Source organism: Symphodus melops, assembly GCF_947650265.1.
Source record: "Symphodus melops genome assembly, chromosome: 9".
NCBI classification, from domain to species: Eukaryota; Metazoa; Chordata; class Actinopteri; order Labriformes; family Labridae; genus Symphodus; species Symphodus melops.
Window position 1 is genome coordinate 17,308,260 of NC_136699.1, and position 19,009 is coordinate 17,327,268.

Consider the following 19,009-nt stretch of genomic DNA (forward strand, 5'->3'; position numbering starts at 1 on the left):
CTTTACTAGTTAAACTCTTACAGGGAAATCACAGGAATAAAAAGACACTTATGGGAGTATGCTACTAGTTCATGTAAACTCTTACTGGGAAATCACAGGAATAGGAACTGGCATACTGGCACTTGTTGTACATTGTAATAAATCAGATGATGTGATCTTGTGCAAAAATTAATACCAGACTGTAACTCAACCTGAAACTATTTTATGCCTGTAATTTATTGATGTTCGTGTAACTGGCATTAAAATAAATTAATTTGAAGCAGCAAATGTACATGTTTTTAATGGTTTAAAATACAATTTAAACTAAAAAGAAAATAATATTTTAAGAAAAAGTGAATCTGAATAACTCGCATACACACACATGCAAAACTCAGTTCCATTATAGGTTAATTCAGCATTATGTTTATGCTTTATTTAAATAGCACAGGAGCAAATAATTGGCTCTAAGTTCATTCACAGCAATACAAAACGTAATTTGAAACTAATGGGGTGTAAGTGTATTTCAATGCGAACTATGGACCCCAAGTTATATTTTATTTGAACTTTAAGGCTTTAAGGTTAAAACAGTCAACTTACTACCTTGAATACTTTATTTCTTATTCATAATGTAAACTTATAGAATAATTATAATTTATCACTGTGTTCTTTGAAAGAATGTATGCGATAGCCATAAGTGTTAATTTAAAAACACAAGCCAAAAAGATGGCTGCTGCTTTTTTTGCAGAGGGCTAAAAAGCAAAGAGACTCGGAGAATCAGCTTTATTGACCGGGTATGCTTACACACTTTGGTAAATTGTGCTCTTTTATGTCCAGGTACAACATTAAACATCAACAAATATAACAAGCAAAGACTTGTATCCAAAACTAAAGATGCAGTAAAATGTTAAAAAAAAACAATGCAGTTAAGTGACAGTTGGATTCATTTACATGAGGTAGTTTTACGTACTTCAGGCAAACCATTTGAAGTATTTGATACTAAAAAGCAATATTTTGTTAGAAAATTACACATTGAGAACTTCTCGGTAGGACAGTTCAGGTTATTAAGTATCTCAGAATCGAAAGTTCAATTATTGTGAGAAGTGAAATTTAATATTACCTTATAATGACATAACATTATTTTATTGTTGTGAATGGCCCTGGCATTGTCAAATTTGAAATACGTTTTTGTTCATTCTTAAACCTTTAGCAAATGTTGCACAGGAAAATTGCAATGTTTACTATGATTTACAGTATGTACCGTAAAAAAAGAAGTGCACATAATGAAAAATAAGTACAATCTTTATGTACTTTTTTATCTTTCTATATCTGTCAGATGCCACTCTTACAGCTAACCATAGTGCTCTACCGTTGGGTAGAGAAAATTCCCCCAAGCACAAGAGAATGTGCAGAAGACTCTTCTGAAGTTTTTTTTACAGAAGGAACATTTATTTTCACCAAATCCCTATGAGTTCAGCATCGACAAGAGGTGACCTACTGTAAGCTTTAAGTGGCTTTCTTTTATTGCTTTTGGGCCCCTGGTCAGAATAAGCTAGTTGTTAAGTATGTGAGCCATCCTTGATCAATTCCGTCAAAATATGAAAATATTATTTTCCCCATGTCACCAAAACCAGCTGCTGGTTTTGAGAAAACCCATAGAGGACAATGCTTATTGGTTTATGGTTATACACTCAACCTAAAGTTATACTTCTGTTGACTTATGATGAGCATACACAACTGTTAAAATTGTTGTTTTGTTCCCCTAATATTTGGATTGGCATAGAAAAACTCCGTTTTCATAACTCGGCTTGTGATACATTTATTACACACTGACAAAAGCAGAAAAACAATACAGTTATGTTATGACCACTGTAAACAGGGTTACATGGAAATGTAGGCCAGAAGATGCCGCCCGGGCCAGCCTGGGCCTTCAGCAGCTACGTCATCATTTTAGGGCGTGGACGCAGACAAGTTGAAGGCGATTGGTTATTCAACCAGGGTTGCCAGGTTGGTTCAAACTCTACACTTTCTCTAGATAACTACATACGACAGAATATTTGCCGTACTCGCCGTCTTGGATTTTCGGTAAGAATCTGAGCTACATGCTAATTTGTTTAAAAGCTATACATGAAGAAAAGTTGTTTGAATTGAATGGCTTGAATGTTAAGCAATATGAAGAACAGAGGCGCGTTGTTAATTGTGTGCTCTTGTGTTTTCTTAAGGGGGGGACGTCGTAGACAGCTCTGGCAATCTAGTGCAAGATTTCAGCTTCATCACGCACGCAGGTTGTCCATACATACTCGAGCGTGTTGCATCTTTGATTGAATCAGGTAAATGGAGAAACGCAGCTCCGAAACGCTAATTTAGTAAATGTATCGGCGCTTTACAGATACTAATGTAAATACACCATTCAGGTTTAAGACACCGTTAGATTTCGAGTGGTAGCTAAGTGCTAACATGGCGCCGGGTGAGAGGCCCGCTTTGTTCTTCTGCGGTCTGGGTGCGGTATTCTGCTTCGACAAGGCCACGAGCCTCGTCGAAAGTAAAAGATTTACTCATCTTTTAATTGATACTTGGTACACAGGAAGCCGTAAATCTCTAGCCTAACTCTATTGTATCATAATACTCTCAATCCGTGTCATAGAACTAGCTTCAATTTATTGCACAGCTAACGTTAGCTAACAGCAAACGAGACGGAGCTCGCGCTTCTTTTATTGTCCTGTGAGGAGAAAGTCACCTCTGTCTACTACATCAGATTATCCTATAGGCAAAAAAAAACCTTCATCAGTATTTATAACTAGAAAATGCATTACCATCGAGGTTGTTTCACGGTAATTCATTGCATTTTGACCACCTCTAGATGGTGCTACGAAGTAATTCACATGTAAGGTTACTGCTTCATTTAAAACCACATGGGGGCTTTTTAAAACGATGTGGATTAAGTCTGAGCCAGTTGTACCACAACACATTTCAGCTTTGTGGATGTTTGATATGCAATGCTTATAATGTTCTTACCAGACTTGTATTTGATCTGTCCAAAGATTGTGTTATTACTGCCAATCCCTGCCTGTTGTAGTGGTTTGAATGCAAAACATACTCAGTAACTGCATTGTTGTTGTTGTTTGATTCTCTGCAGGGATCAAGAAAAGTCATGGCTGATGAGGGATATGTAGTACGCATCAGGGGTCTGCCTTGGTCCTGCTCAGTCGATGAAGTACAGAGATTTTTTTCAGGTATGCATCAGTATCTTTTTTCAGGTTATTAAATATTTAGGCAAATGCATAATCATGCAGTTAAGCCTAACAAACTTTAATTTCAAACGTAGATTGCAAAATCATCAATAACGGAGGTGGCATCCACTTCACTTACACAAGAGAGGGCCGTCCAAGTGGAGAGGCGTTCGTCGAGATGGAGACGGAGGAAGACTTAAAGATCGCAGTGAAGAAGGACAGAGAAACTATGGGCCACAGATATGTAGAGGGTGTGTACACCTGCTGTGTACTATTCACTCATTTCGTCTGCCTCCACTTGATTCTGTGACAGCTAACAGTTTAATTTCCTGTGATTTTTAGTTTTTAAATCCAACAATGTCGAGATGGACTGGGTTATGAAGCACACCGGTCCAAATTGTCCAGAAACGGCAGGAGATGGGCTGGTCCGGCTTCGAGGGCTTCCTTTTGGTTGCAGCAAAGAGGAGATAGTACAGTTTTTCTCAGGTAAGAACAAGCCAAGCTCTCTGATAAATGTGTAAAACTTCCTAAATGAAATGTTGATTTATATCCATTTCCCCATCTTCCTTTTCTGGTTTTCTTTCTTTTGTAGATTTATTTATAACTCTTCAATCTGATGTTTTGTTTTTTTCCCAAAGAGGCCAATATGCAGTGAAAAGTGACCATTACCTGCTGTGTATGAATACATGACTGAGTATTAACTTTAACTGTTTTTGCACAAGTGAGAAAATTGCACCAGAAAAGAGATCGCAGTTTTATTTATTTCTTAGTTAACGTTTAATCACAGAGCAGGAATCTGTAACAAAACAATTTTCTACCATCTTTGCAGTGTTTTCATCTTGAGCCCATTTCCTCCCTTTTTTCCTTAAAACGGCTTTACTAATGATGGAATTGGTCTCACTCATCCCTGATTGGACCAGTATTACCAGTATCATCTTGTCTTTATCTCCTTACGCACTTGTCTTCTAGAAAACATTTTTCCTATTTACACTTAGACACAAAGTGTTGCATTAGTGATGAATGGGCGAACAGTAACATAACTCATGTCACCCACCAGGATCTTGTTCTCTCTTCATCAACACACCGATACTAGCCTGATGTCCCACACAGTTCCCTTTTTCCATATTCTTCTTCTATCCTCATTTCTCTTGCACCCCGAAATACTGTAAATTTAAGCCGTATTTATGGCCAGTCACTGGTTAAGAATTGAACTGGTATGTGTGATGATGTATAGAGTTTTCCATAAGTTTTCTATCTCTCTCTTTAGAGAAAGTTCTCTCTGTGATTGGGCATGTGATTTAATATGTCCCCTGCTGGGGTTATCTGTCCTTGGGTTGAAGGGTTGGAAATCGTGCCAAATGGGATAACATTGCCGGTGGACATCCAGGGGAGGAGTACGGGGGAGGCCTTCGTGCAGTTTGCTTCACAGGATATAGCTGAAAAGGCTCTAAAGAAACACAAGGAAAGAATAGGGCACAGGTGGGGATGGTTGGTTGGTTGGCTGGATAAGTTGCTTTTCTTATGGTGTGCACCCTCAACATGTGGTCCAAATGTAAATGGACACTACATTTGATCTTGGATTAATTTAAGCACATTTGTATTACTCACTACACACATAAGGAAAATGTCATGTAAGATAAAACAGTAAAATCACATATATCAAATGGGAACATTAGTGCTTGGGCACCATTCTCAAATATCAGGGAAAAAACCCAGAAGTAGATGCCATGTTTAACTCTAAGAACAAATGGTGTCTGAGCACTAAACATCAGTCCAGGTTAATAAATGGTAAGACGTTTCCCTGGTGGTAAAATCAGAGGGCCACTGAACACATGGATCTGGAGCCCACTGTCACAGGTAACGCTTAGAGTGGGTTGCAGACGCGCTGGGTCCCTCTCTGTCCGTCTAAAACCAGGACAATGGCTGTCATGGCAAGGACGCAGGACGCTCTATTGATCAGATATCAGAACTCACTTCAGGTAATCACAAGAAAAGTGTTAAAGTAAAATTCGCCCATCTCAATTTGGACGGCTTCATTTTTGCAGCTTCTTAAAAAAAATAATCTCGAAAAATAATCTTGAATCTACCTTTACGACGAGCAGTAAGTACTAAAATATCACTACCTATGGACTACACCATGACAGGATCTGCTAAGCCCAGTTTAATCAGTTTAGAGCAAGTGCAGCCTTGCCCGGTCCACTTCCCACCCCCTCACTGTGCTAACTCTATGCTCTCAGGTACATTGAGATCTTCAAGAGTAGCCGCGCTGAGGTGCGGACCCATTATGAGCCCCAGAGGAAGCCGATGGGCATGCAGAGACCTGGCCCTTACGACAGGCCCTCTGGCGGTCGCGGCTACAACATGATGGGCCGAGGGGGATCCTATGACAGAATGCGCAGAGGAGGCTACGGAGGAGGTGGGTGTCCATGGATCCTATGCATCTATTTATGTTGACATGAGCACATATTCCAATTATGACTCAGTCATAGTGAAAACTGGCGTTAACTTTGATGCTATGTCCGTAGGTGTATCAGATGGGCGGTATGGCGATAGCGGCTCGTCCTTCCAGAGCACAACAGGCCACTGTGTCCACATGAGGGGCCTGCCGTACAGAGCTACAGAAACGGACATCTACAATGTATGTCGGGGGGGAATATTTGCAAAACCGTCATGACTGGAAATGTAACGCTTTCTCTGACTAAGTAGATGTTAAGGTTGTTCTTAAACTTGCACCTGTTTGTTTCTCTTAGTTCTTCTCGCCGTTGAATCCAGTTCGGGTTCACATTGAGATCGGACCTGACGGCAGAGTAACCGGCGAGGCAGATGTCGAGTTTGCCACACACGAGGATGCAGTGGCAGCCATGTCAAAAGACAAAGCCAACATGCGTGAGTTATTCGTAAGGATTTTACCTCCTTTACACATTTCGATATTTATACTGATGGGTTTTTCTATCTCTGCCTCTCAGAGCACCGCTATGTGGAGCTGTTCTTGAATTCTACAGCAGGTGGGAGTAACGGCGCCTACGGCAGCCAAATGATGGGTGGCATGGGTGAGTATCGCTCGTGAGAGTACTGTTCTCTGATATTCAGATAAAAATGAATCCACATAGACTCATGTTTATTTTTCTTTTGGAGAAGGTCAGGGTTTCACACACTGTGCACAACACGCTCCTCTTAAACCGGCTGTTTTCTCTGCACAGGTAATCAATCGTCCTATAGCGGTGGTCAGCTGAACTCGGGGTACTCGGGTGGATACAGCAGCCAGGGCAACATGGGGGGCTACAGTGACTACAGTGAGTGTCACCTGTGTTATAATCATCTTTTAAGCGCAGTGTGTTTGTGTGTGCGGCTCTTCCATGAACTCCTCGGTCCTATGGTGTTTATTCTCTCTCTCTTGTTAGGTAACCAGGGCAGCATGGGAAGCAGTTACTACGGCGGCGGCGGCGGTGGAGGAGGAAGCAGAGGCTCTATGAACGGACTGGGCGGGGGATGGGGAATGTAAATTTGTATAATTTTCACCCTTAATTTCATGTTTTGTTTTTTTAAAACTCAGCATTTGGCTGGAAGGACTGGAACATAGTCTCGCCTCGTAAACGTAGCGTAGGGTCAGGTGAGGTTGTTTTGAAAATAATTCGGGGAAGGGTTTGTATTATTTTTTTTAAGTGGAAGATCTCCAGAGAGAAGTGAAATCATATGGTGTCGGAGAGGAGTGCTGTTTATCTCGACCATTCCTCATGGATCTGACACACCACAGAAACCGTGCTTCAAATGTTCAGTACAAAGAAGAGTGTTTTTTGGTTTATGGTTCTCCAAGCACTTGGCTGTTCCTCAAAGTTACTAATCCTGTGCTTGTGTCTTTACCATTTGTTTTAATACCTGAGTGCATAAAGAAAAGAACCAGAAAATGTCCATCTTATGTTCAGTCCGTGTTTCATCTTTTCCTTAGTGTAGAACTTTTTTTTTTTTTTTTTCTTTGGTAAAAATCTGAATTGAGTCTACATTAGATCCAAGCATGTTTTGTTCTGTTTTTGTACACTGACTGTTTGCCGGTTTCTCTGGAGAAGTGTAATTTCAATTCTCTTCACATTTAAGGTTTCTACTGCTTCGATGCTATTTGTATTTCCTGTGCACAAAGTGAATAAACTAGTCTGGATTATCGAATTGAAAACATTGAGAGAGTCTGAGAAACAGGCGCTTTTATTCATTTATCAAATACCTAGATATAAAACTTTTGGTCACCATTTCAAAAGTCAGAAATTTGTTTTGTTGCAAGTAACACAACCCACAAAACAGTGTTATAATACATTCTAAAATATTTTGATTTGTTAACATTCTACAGTCATTTACATAGGTTTGCATGTATCCAGCAGTGAGGCTGCAGCTGCTAAAAATGAGCAGATGCATGACACGATCAGTCAAGTGAAGTACATGTTACGTCTAACCAGCTACACAAATGATCACAACATAAGCTGAACACCAACATTGACCTTGGCGTGACCTTGTCATAAGCTACACGTTTGAATTAGATAAAACTAAGTGTCAAACTGATGTAATTCCAGCTCAAAGCAACAATGAGTGTATAGATATCCTACAGTTGACTGGTTTCTTTTTGCAGTCTGCATAAAATAGATTAGCTCATCCCGTCGGCGTTAAAGGTGGCCCCTGTTAAATAACGTGTTCCTGAATTTCAGGGGACACAAAATGAAACGCATCGCATGTCTTCAGAAAAGATTTGATGTCACTCCTATTTGTAACGTGGGAGTTAGAAATCATGGTGGATGGTTATGTGCCGTGTTAAAAAAAATGCTCTTGTAGGTGTTTTGTCAGGAACTTGTGGAGGAGGTTCTCTGCATCAGGAGGACGTGGCACATGTCGCACACCCGCACCGGCCGAGGGTAGGAGGGTAAGGCCATCTCATTGCTGGAGCAGTGGTTGCAGTAGATGTCTCCACAGTTTCTGCAGTGATGCTGCAAGACAAACGTGCACCGTTAACCCCCGTGTCTGTGGGCGAGTATAGGAGAGCAGTTAAAAAGGAGCCTACCTTTCTGCGGGCAATGGAAAATTCCTTCTGGCATTGCTTGCATTGAGTGGCCTCATCATCTTTCAGCCAGGCGTGTCCCTGATCGGAGAAATCATTATAGCAGATGTCTTTTTTTTCCCCAATAGAGAAGGATTAATTGGACAGTTACACGTCTTTAAATTTACCTTCAGAGCTTTGTTAACCTCTTTAAAGTCCTCCATCTTAAGTTTAGACCTTTGACAAAGATGAACATAAAGATCAGGACAGCCACTATTAAACGGACCAAAGGATGATTAATGTTTTAATACTGACTGGCTGAGGTGAAGCCCCATTTCCTGCAGAGCCTGCTCCTGCTGCTCACATATCTGCTGCAGCTGCTGCTTCTCCTGCTTCAAATCCTGCAGCTCCTGCACCATCAGTTCACGGGACAAAACACAAGCATGTCACATCATAGCACAGCAGTGGTTCAGAGAAACACTGATGTCACACAAGCCTCAAGGGTCTGCATGCAAGTGCCAAACCGAAGTGTTTGGAGCCTGCACTCCGAGTAGCTCAAGTCCTTCCCTGTAAACCAACAAGCTGGAGTCTAATACAGGAAAGTGCAATGACTAGTTTTGTTATGTACAATTAGAATTACTTATTGTTATTAAACTAAATACGTGTAACAAAGTCCTCTAAAGGCCGCCTGCCTGTTTTTAACATGGAGTCAAACTTCAGTGGGTAACATTTTTCATCAAATGCCGTCCATTTTTATCATACAAGTTCATTTCCCAATTTTAGCTATTTAACAGCAGTGTACCACATGCCCACTGATTATTCCTTTAAATATTAATACCAAAGAAGTGGCCCTTTTATTTAGAAACATTTAATGTACAGGATTGCTGAGGATTTTCTACCTACACGTGTCGATCTCAATAAGACGCAAAACATGCTGCACTAAAGTGCTTAAGAAATGCTTTACACTTGATAATGATAAAACAGGAGCCAAGAAAAGGGTTAAACACTGAACTGGACAGTGATGATAAAAAACATCTGAAAATTATCCATGGGTTTCATTACACTTGTAAAATAAAGTGTAAGACTAGAAAAGTTCTGGAGACGTCACTGAGAAACTGATTATGGACCCTGAAATTACCCTACAGATTTGACATTTCAAACATGGAGGTGACTGACGTGTGTGTGTGTGTGTGTGTGTGTGTGTGTGTGTGTGTGTGTGTGTGTGTGTGTGTGTGTGTGTGTGTGTGTGTGTGTGTGTGTGTGTGTGTGTGTGTGTGTGTGTGTGTGTGTGTGTGTGTGAGTGAGTGAGTGAGTGAGTGAGTGAGTGAGTGAGTGAGTGAGTGAAGCGCTGACCGTGTGAAGGCCCTGGACTTGTTGCAGCTGTGTACGCAGCTCCATGCTGTTGTCCTGCTCTCGCTGCAGAGCTTTCTGCAGGCTTTGTCTCTGCTCCCTCTCTGAGCGCAGCTCATTCTCCAGACCCTGCCTAAAAAATAAAAACATGAGACACTGATTGTTGCACGGGACATTGGCCAGTATGTGAGCATAACCACATGTTGAAAAGGTTATTGGATTAAAACGGCTAACTAAAGAACAGAGATAGGCTCTGGGATTAGACATTCAGTAGTTTTAAGACTCTGAAGAGAATTATGCCGATCTAACATCAAACTAAACATCAGACTAAGAAACAGTCCAGCTAATCTTTTTGAGTTTTAAACGTGAAGGATTGATGCAAGTTTTCAATTAAGTCAAAGTCCTTTCTTAACTGTACGTCGCTGCAGAGAGTTACCGACGTTTCTTTTTTTCAGACCTTTCTAAGAACATCAGGACATCAAGTGTTTTGTATTAATTATTACAATTCAACAAGTTAAACGCTGTTAATGTCTAATGGAGAACCAACGTCAATTATTTTCCTCAACTAAAATCCCCAAATATAAATATGACTATTCTTTATTCAGTCATCATACATTATCAATCATTTCAAACAATATAGGCAATTCAAACTAAACCAAGAGTCCTGTTTTAAGTAGTGAAAAAGGCAGAAGCAAAATGTCAATAAAAGCCAGATATAATAAAGCTTTGCTAAGCATTTTTGAAAAGCGATCTACTGATGAGCATCAAGGCATTTATCCAAATATAATGCAATAATTACATGTAATTGTGTGTATTAAAGTCTTTTATAACCCTTTAATGTAGACTGTTGAGGGTCCGTGTGTCCTTACCTCTGTGTATCCAGGTCAGTCAGCTGCTTCTGCAGAGCTTCAACTTTCTCCTCCAGCTCCACCTTCATGTCTTTGTCTGACTGATCACTTTGTTTGCACTGTCGCTCTGAGTTCTGCAGTCTAGGACATCCAAATGACCGAGAAGAAAATAAATATACGGGAAAGTCATGATGACGCACATCGTAGTAAACGCTCACCTCTGCTCCAGCTCCTTCATGGCTTTCTCCATCTCATCCATCTTCTGCTCCAGCTGCACGGCCTCCGCCTGCTTCTTCTCTGCCTCTCGTTGGGAGTCCTTAACCAAAGACACTGCATTTTAGTGTTTTTAACTTTAAAGAGGATATCTAAGAGGAGGCAAGTATGAACGTGTGTCCACCTGAGCTTTGTGGAACATTTGCACGTTAAGAGTCTTGACTTGGTCAAGCTGGAGGCGCAGGGCTGCCAGCGTGTCCTGTTTCTCATGGGAGTCCTTCTCGAGCAGCTTCATGGCCATCTCCATCTCCTGCTTCAGAACCACCTGGAGCTCCAACTCACGCTCCAGCTCCTGCAGTGCAAAAAAAAAAAAAAAAAGTGCCCAAAGAGATCTTCAAGCTCTCCCTCGTTGTCTCAAGGAGTAACACAGATCAGCTCAGACCCCTCTTCTATTCTATACTCTCGATACAGCCGGCTGATCACCAACCTGGCGGATCCGTTTTTCCTCTTTATACTGCTTCCAGACAACATTATACATCTCATCCAGGCCCTGTCGAGTCTGTTTGTATGTCTCCAGCTCCACCTGGCTGTCCTGAAGGGCTGCCTGCGAAAACAAACAAAGTGTACAGTCTTTGTGATGATTACAACATGAGCAGGAGGTTAAGTAGTTGTAGTTATTTGTAGACACTTCCTCTGACCTCTTCCTTTTTCTGGCTGGACTGCAGAATGGTCTCATTCTTCTGTCTTAGGTCTTCCTGTTCCTCCCGCAGTGAGTTGATCCGGTCGGTTGCAGCTGTCAGCTGAGGAAAAGAAAAACACAGATTCTTTGTTGATGCGTTTCTCTGTCGATATTTGTTTGGATTATTCCCAAAATGTACAACAACTCCGAAAGTCCATCAGAGCTTGTTTGACTCACCTCCTCAACAAGTTTGCTGTTGGTCTTCTCCAGAGAGTCCATCTTAGCCTGAAGGTCAGTGACGGTGCCGCTTAGGTGACGGTTCAACTCCTCTATGTAGTGCTTCTGATCCAATATGGCTGTCATCTTTGCATCACTAAAGATATGGATACAGATTTGAGTACACATGATGTCAGTTTGGTAGTCATATAGTTCAAACAAATAACAAGAGCATGCAAGACATTCATTCTGTCTGCAGGTGGCACTCACTCTTTTGGAGTCTCACTGTTGGCTGGATCTTTTAGATAGAGAGAGAAGTCAATGACTCCCACCTAAATTGGAAAGAGAACACGTTTACTGTGTGTTCTGATTATCATCTCTCATAAGGAAAGGAGTAACTTGGGATTTGATGGCTCGAAAAAAAACAACTTCCCCAACACTTACCTGAGAATCAAGATCCTCTCCTTTAATGCAGAGGTTGGCATCAATTACGTTAAGACCCACCAGGAGTCCCCCCATCACCGCCCCTTCCTCCTCCACCATCAATGCTCCAGAGTCATAAAACTCACTAGAAGAGGCAGACAGTTAAAAGGGGTTTGAAGGGGAGGTGATGAGAGCAAAAAGGTATATAGGAAGTGTTGGTAAATAACTGTAAATTGATCTGTAAAAACTGCTACGTGGTGGCGTGATAAAATGATCACGGTTAACTAACCTCAGGAGATCTTTACGGTCCAGCAAAGCTTTCATATAATCTGCGACTGTCTTCTGCATTAGTGCTAAGTGCAGCCAAGCTCTGGCTCTCCCCACACCAGTCCTGAAAGAAAATAAAAGAAAGATTAAATGATCCGTTTTAAGCCTACTTTTCTTTGTAGCTTTACTTGGAAAAGGGCTTAGTGTAGCGTACTTAATGCCCGGCAGGTCTCTGGCACTTGTGGCAATGTTAGCAGACTCCGGACACAACTTCTCGACCAGCTCCAGAGGTCCCCATATAGACTTGTTCTGGCCAATGAAGGATTTCTTGGCTGAATAAAACGAAATGTTAAAAGTTATTCATGCATGGCAAGTGGCTTCATCAATTTCAACAAGACTTATTTCTGATTTTATAAAACACTTTTTACCTTTCAGACCATGTTTTAGACAATGCTCTAGGACAATAAAGAACTGCTGCAGAGGAGGGTAGTCAGAGTCCAGCGTCCTTCCCAGATTCAAGGACGACTGAATTAATACTTTGATGCTCAACTTCAACATGCTGAGCAGGTTGGACCTCTCTATTGCCACGGGGTCTTTAGGAGGAGGACCTGTGAGTAAAAACATTGTAAGGAAGTATCAGTTAGATAAACACAGATCACTGCATATTGTTGCAGTGAACTTGCGCTCGATCATCAATCCATTGAATCAAAGTATGAAAATCACGTGTCTACTGACAGCTGACATCAGTTCAGGAGGAAGTAATACACAATGGCTCTACTATTTTAAAACTCAGCAGTGAAGAGCGTAAGGTAAAGTATCCAGGGTTAGTTATTGTCACATAATACCTGGAGGCCTCTCTGGAGTGCTGTTGACATCGTTTTCAGGCTCTCTCTCAGTCGGAGAGCTTGCAGCGGACCCCTGTGAGGCATTTCTCTGGGCGGCAGCGTAGCTAACCCCGCTGCTGATCGTCTCAGTGGCCCTCCGAGCGAGCGACAGGATGGGACCCGACCATCTGTAGTCTGCCGCCGGAGCCGACCTCTCCGTCGTGTCCTCCCCGTTACTGCAGGTAGACTCTCCGTCGGCGACCGCGTCCGAAACTTCGCTTTTATCTTGCTGTTGTTTTGCTTCTTCATCCTCAACAGCTGTGTTTACTTCCCCCGACTCGTCGGCCATGTTTGTCCCTCCTCCCCACTCTCTCCTCCCCACCAACATTCACGTGACAACATCAGAGCAATCACGCGCGCTGTAAGAACTTTATTTTTCCTCGTGGGGTTGAAGCGGATATGATATGAACATAAAGGCTCATTACTGCCCCCCTCTGGACTGTTGAGTGTTGTGCAGTGAATATACACTGATTATGTTTATTAGAAGTTAAAATGTACACAAAAGTGTTGTAAATGTATGTTTGAGTTTTAAAATGAGTAAGTTTTTAACTTTCATCAAACATAATTTTTTGAATTAAACAAACATATCTGTCCTTCCTACACATCTAAAAAAAGAAATCCACATGGAAATGTAATAAATAAGATTCACAAATGTATTTCTGCACATATAGATTTTTTTACGCTGCTTTCCTGCATCCTATAACTAAACAAGTCAGAAGACCGTTGTGTTTTTTCAAAAATATATATTTTAACCTAACCTAACCTAACTTTAACATAAAAAGTTATAAACAGAAACAATGCAAAGCTCTTTCACCCTAACTTTTAATCCAATAGACAAAAACTCTTAGATTTCAAATGTCTACTCTTTATAAAGAATTGTAGGTTTGCTAATAAATATATAATATATTGATATAACTTTGCACAACTGTATGATTCACTGTCATCTATACTCATACATTTTGCAATCAATTTTGCAATCAAGTGTTCTTTTTATTGAGCACAAATGAGGGTTTTTGTGTCTTTCAAATGTTCAGAATTCAGATAGGCTCTACTTTTATGCATGACAGACAAAAGATCAGTTACTGAAATCAAGCCTTTAATCCGTGTGAGTCCACCTGTTGTCGTCTGCATGTGTAGTCAGTAGAAAAGGCTAACCTATGACATTCCCTTTCCTTCCGCATGGTGGCACTGACATACAATGTATTATGTCAATTTGCTTTTAGCGTTTAAGAAAAATAATTCACCAGCCATTGACCGTAGCTAAAACAAGTAGTTCTAATCCAACATGTAATAAAGTGATAGATATGCACTCTCATATGTGAGTGGAAGCCACTAAACTAAACTGGAATAAATGTATATTGAACAGTTGTAATATTAAAATGGAACAACCTTTACTCGTGTTGCTGTCTGCACATTGACTATAGGTGCTCAGACAGCTTTGATAGGGAGACCTTTTTCCAAGCATGAAATATTTGTAAACGTTTTTTTTTTGTTGTTGTTGTTTTTTGTTTTGTTTTGTTTTTAAATCTGAAATCTTCTGAAATTGTATGGTTCAAATATAGTCACTCAAACCCGATAGGCACAAGGACCTGATGAAAAACGCACTAATATTGGGACAAAGCTTTAATAATTAGTTGGGACATTAATATTAACACTTTAATATATCATTGCCTGAACTCAAGTGATAATATTTGTTTATTAAATATCACGGGTTGTCTCAAGCAACCATGTCCACCCTCACATACAGGTAAGTCGCTCCTATCTTTCCTGGATGAAGCTCAGAAGATGTAATAGTGGTCAACATAAATACTAAATTGATAACACCTTAGTAATGCTTACTACTGTGACCTTGTAGAACTGCCCATGTGAAGCATACTGTTCCTCCAGACCAACATGGCGAAAGTGATATCAGAAAAATGAATCCAATATAGCCCAATTAATGCTTGTAATGGAGCTACTAATAGTCCATCCTTACATCAGCACACACTTTGAGCTGTATTCGTCTGTATCTTGACCTGCACCGCACGCACACACACACACACACACGCACACTCACACTCACAATCACTCACACACACACACACACACACACACACACACACACACAGAGAGAGAAAGAGAGAGAGAGAGAGAGAGAGAGAGAGAACACACTGCTATTGTGTAGGCGTGGTGAAGTAGGCTGCAGCAGAAGGAGGAGGTGGAGGGGCCATAAATACCGCGGAGCCTCTGTCCGGACCGCTCTCTCACTGCGCTCCTCTCAGGCTTTAACATCTTAGACACACCAGCCCCTCTGAAGTAGCCTAAGTCGAAGAGGTAAAAAAAAAGGAGGATTAAACCAGACAAAAATATACTGAAAAAGAAAAGAAACAAAGGAATATTTAGACGCCGAACGACAGGAAGGAATACAACTTGTTGGTCGTCTTATTTTTTTTGAAACCTTTCTTATAAAAGAAATCACTGGAAGTTTCAGACATCATGAGGATTTTGGCTGTTGTGCTCCTTCTGTTTCACGCCTTGGGTAAGTTTCACGTATTAGATGTTTCTCCTTCAGTTGAGATATTATTATCATGTATCAAGACGTTTGCCTTCTGTGCGTCTTTTCTTGGCTTTAAGTTCTAAACCTGCCACGCATGGCCGAGCTAATAACTTGTGTTGTAAACTTCATAACCTTTAAGGTAAAGTTTTCATGATGCCAGGCTATTCATGAGCTAATGGGGTCATCTCTCTATTTTAGAGCATGCTTTATGTAACTGGATACATTTATTTTTAACTCATATTCTTGCCTGACATTAGCTAACTGTCTGTCCATGCATTTTGTGAGCGTGTATGAAACAGAGAGAGTAGTAAACATCAACCCAACTGTATTTCATTTGAAATCTAATCTGTCCCAGGAAGAGATGAGTTTGTCTCATCCCTGTATCATTTTTGGCCATTTTCCACACAACCAGACAGCCCACCAACCCTCAGGAGATTATGCTTTGTATCTGAGCGTGTGCATTTCCTAACAGGGATCAGTCTGATTCCCCTTAAAGCCAAAAATTCCAGCTTGAAACTTCCTTGGGCACAACATGTTTCAACTTGCCCCCAGAAGTCCTGCCCACTTTGGCAAACTAACCAAACATGCATAAAGCCCCTTAGAGAAGGTGTTTTAAAGGTCTTCTTAAGGTATATGATTGTATCAAACCAAAACTCTGATGCTATTTTAACAATTGAATTCATTTTTCTCCTCCAGCGGTGTCCAGACTGGCCAGTGGTGCTGCAGTAGATAGGTATGAAAGCGACAGGCATCGGGACATAACTGTTATCAACTTTTTGGACACAACCAAAGACAGGAGGACAGAGGAGGAGAGCAGAAGCGCAGCAGCAACAACAATGGAGAAGAGTGAGGAAGAGATGGACGAGGAATATGATGAATATTACGATGTAGACGAGTATGAAGATGGCATGTCTGGAGACTATGATTTGGAACAGCCACAAGGTAAGAGAGTTAATTAAGGGGATCTTCTGCAAACTGTTTTTCCTGCTGAAACCAAAACTATGAAATGTAACTTTTATTCTTTGTTTTCTGTTTTTGGTTCAGTTGCCATGTCGAGCAAACCCAAAGACCCGTCTGCCATCCTGGAGGCGGAGAGATCTGAAGAAAAGAGAAGAAGGGGAAAGGGAAGAAAGAGAGGGAAAGGCAAGGGAAAGAAGAGGAATCCTTGCCTGAAGAAGTACAAAGATTTCTGCATCCACGGCACCTGCCAATACCTGAGGGACATCCGTGCCCCCTCCTGTGTGTAAGTATCACCTCTGCATCTTTTCCTACAGAGTCTTTTCATCCCTTTGTATCCACTGAATAATTTACTTCAATGTCTTCTTCTCTTTCCTTTGGTGCAGCTGCCTTCCGAGTTACTCCGGTGAGAGGTGTCAGTTCTTCACGCTGCCCTTAGAGAAGCCTCAGGAGGGCTACAATCGGACCACAGCTCTCGCCGTGGTGGCAGTGGTGCTGTCGTCTGTTTGCCTCACCATAATTGGCCTTTTATTATTGCTCAGGTGAGTTAAACACTCATAGTTTCAACCACAAATACACATGACCAATCAAACACATATAAAGGGCTTTGCTAGAGATTTAGATTCAGACACAGACTGTAGCCTAAACAAGCTCCTTTTCTTGTGTATATTACAGGTTTCACAAGCGGGGAGCGTATGATGTAGAGAGTGAAGAGAAGGTCAAACTAGGGTTAGCGTCCAACCACTGAGGAGACAAAGAGAGGTGAGTTATGAGAAACAGGGCCACAAACACAAACAGACAAATATCCTTACTTTTAGTTTTTCGTTTCTTTAATGTTATTTAATTTGTTTCCTATTTTGTCTTTTCAGGCAAAGAAGTGGAGATTCTACCTCAAAATAAAGATGAAAAGTGACCCTGAAGGAAGGTCCGAGAGGGTAAAAGGATTGTACATGAAGAAGGGAACAGAGGTTGCTGTGCACTTGACCCTCTGCCAGATGTTCAGTTGAAAAAAGAAAAAAAAAAAGACGACTGAACATTTTCCTGAAGGCCTCCGAAAAGAATACTGCCCGCCCGATAACTGGAATACAAACGGCTCTGAGGATGGGCCGGAGATGTGGCGAATGAGAGGTGAAAAGCACGAGAAAAAGAAGAAGAGGGAACGTGTCTCTGTGCTGCTTCATGACTGTGTGAAAAGAGGTCCTTTTGGACTGAACTGAAACTGAAAAAAAAAAGGTTTTTGACAACCAAAGCTCAACCTGGATTTTTTTTCTCCACAGACAACGTTTTGTATTTTCCTGCACAAGTCCAGCTTTTATTTTCTTTGTGTACAGTAAACAGTATATTTATAATTTTAATTTATTTATTTAAGCTAACTGTATTTATAGAGACTTAACCACCTACAACAAGTTTTTGAAATAAATATGTTACAGTTGTTTTTATATTTCCTATTGGAAGACTTGATATTTATTTATAAAAAAAAAAGCAAAAATTGCAGACGCTCCCTAAGAAATGATGCATAAATATGTGATTTTGTTTATTTTGGCACTCAGAGGATGATCAATAGCACTGTGATTAATAAATTGGTCATTGAATAGACATGTTTTTTTTTGTTATTTAGGGGGATTTCACATAGAGAAACACCCTACTCATGCTCACACAGTTACACACTTCTAAACTTTCAAGCAACCAATTGACACTGAGCAGCTCTAACTTCAAAGTTGACTGGTTTAGGGACTTCAGGCACATCAGCCGTGAAAATGAGACACTGTCCACACCCAAACCTTACCAGCTTTTGGGGATCTTTGTGCCACATAAGGCTTGGAGTTTGGCCTTACTGTCATAGTGAAAGATCAATATCATTAAGTAACATTGCACTGGCTATGTTTGAATAAGATGCAACAAAAGCTGCACACTCGGCGTCTGTAACGTTAAGAGACTGTAAGAAGGGAGTCGAACATCCGTTGAACTGTATGAATGTGTCGTCTTATCATCATTACAAGAGAAACTCCCTCACTTCCATGTTCAGCTGTCAAGCAAACGAAATGTGAATTCAAGTGTTCCACCCTTTCAAATTCTGTCCTGCAGTTTTGAAGTGACAGTTATTTATGTAACTTTTTCAGATCCAAAATAAAAAAAAGATTATCTGAACTTTTGTTCTTGTAGTTTTCACTTTTTTTCTTATAGAAGTCCAAGGCAGACATGACTCCATCACGTTTATTTGACTGTGTTCTCCAATGATAAATCATTTCCGTTTGTTTTCTTGAAATATTCATAGTTATTAAGGCATAACAACGCTGGGTTTCCCGTGATAACAAATTAATTTATCAAGATCTCAAAGTAGTTATCCAGAAATAATGACATATGTAAGTGGAGATCAACTAAAACAAACTTGTTTTCAAAGGGAAGTGGAGTT

The 19,009-nt window shown here is 40.7% G+C and overlaps 3 protein-coding genes across 4 annotated transcripts; 2 read left to right on the forward strand and 1 right to left on the reverse strand.

The window, feature by feature from the left end:
* The first annotated feature begins 1,969 nt into the window (after window positions 1–1,969).
* On the forward strand, window positions 1,970–7,380 carry LOC306829793 (heterogeneous nuclear ribonucleoprotein H-like). The gene is made up of 11 exons (XM_079352966.1): window positions 1,970–2,061; window positions 3,113–3,209; window positions 3,302–3,457; window positions 3,549–3,692; window positions 4,547–4,685; window positions 5,444–5,622; window positions 5,732–5,844; window positions 5,957–6,092; window positions 6,173–6,256; window positions 6,407–6,499; window positions 6,608–7,380. The coding sequence occupies exons 2-11, from the start codon at window positions 3,128–3,130 to the stop codon at window positions 6,706–6,708; spliced, it is 1,227 nt and encodes a 408-aa protein (XP_079209092.1). The 5' UTR covers window positions 1,970–2,061; window positions 3,113–3,127; the 3' UTR covers window positions 6,709–7,380.
* A 1-nt stretch (window position 7,381) lies between these two features.
* Window positions 7,382–13,461, reverse strand: rufy1 (RUN and FYVE domain containing 1). Its single transcript, XM_079352965.1, has 17 exons — window positions 13,065–13,461; window positions 12,648–12,827; window positions 12,434–12,551; window positions 12,242–12,343; window positions 11,974–12,097; window positions 11,800–11,861; window positions 11,551–11,686; window positions 11,333–11,434; window positions 11,122–11,238; window positions 10,819–10,986; window positions 10,640–10,737; window positions 10,443–10,562; window positions 9,577–9,706; window positions 8,539–8,633; window positions 8,412–8,460; window positions 8,248–8,325; window positions 7,382–8,173 (listed from the first exon to the last, which is right to left on the reverse strand). Exons 1-17 carry the CDS (start codon window positions 13,429–13,431, stop codon window positions 8,030–8,032), a joined length of 2,190 nt encoding a protein of 729 aa, XP_079209091.1. The 5' UTR covers window positions 13,432–13,461; the 3' UTR covers window positions 7,382–8,029.
* Window positions 13,462–15,345: 1,884 nt separating this feature from the next.
* hbegfa (heparin-binding EGF-like growth factor a) lies at window positions 15,346–18,744 on the forward strand. 2 transcript variants are annotated; one of them, XM_079351998.1, is made up of 6 exons: window positions 15,346–15,621; window positions 16,336–16,581; window positions 16,684–16,882; window positions 16,983–17,138; window positions 17,272–17,358; window positions 17,466–18,744. In XM_079351998.1, exons 1-5 carry the CDS (start codon window positions 15,579–15,581, stop codon window positions 17,342–17,344), a joined length of 717 nt encoding a protein of 238 aa, XP_079208124.1. In that variant the 5' UTR covers window positions 15,346–15,578; the 3' UTR covers window positions 17,345–17,358; window positions 17,466–18,744. The 2 variants fall into 2 exon arrangements, with proteins under 2 accessions (XP_079208124.1, XP_079208125.1); XM_079351999.1 differs by lacking the exon at window positions 17,272–17,358.
* The last annotated feature ends 265 nt before the right edge of the window (window positions 18,745–19,009 follow it).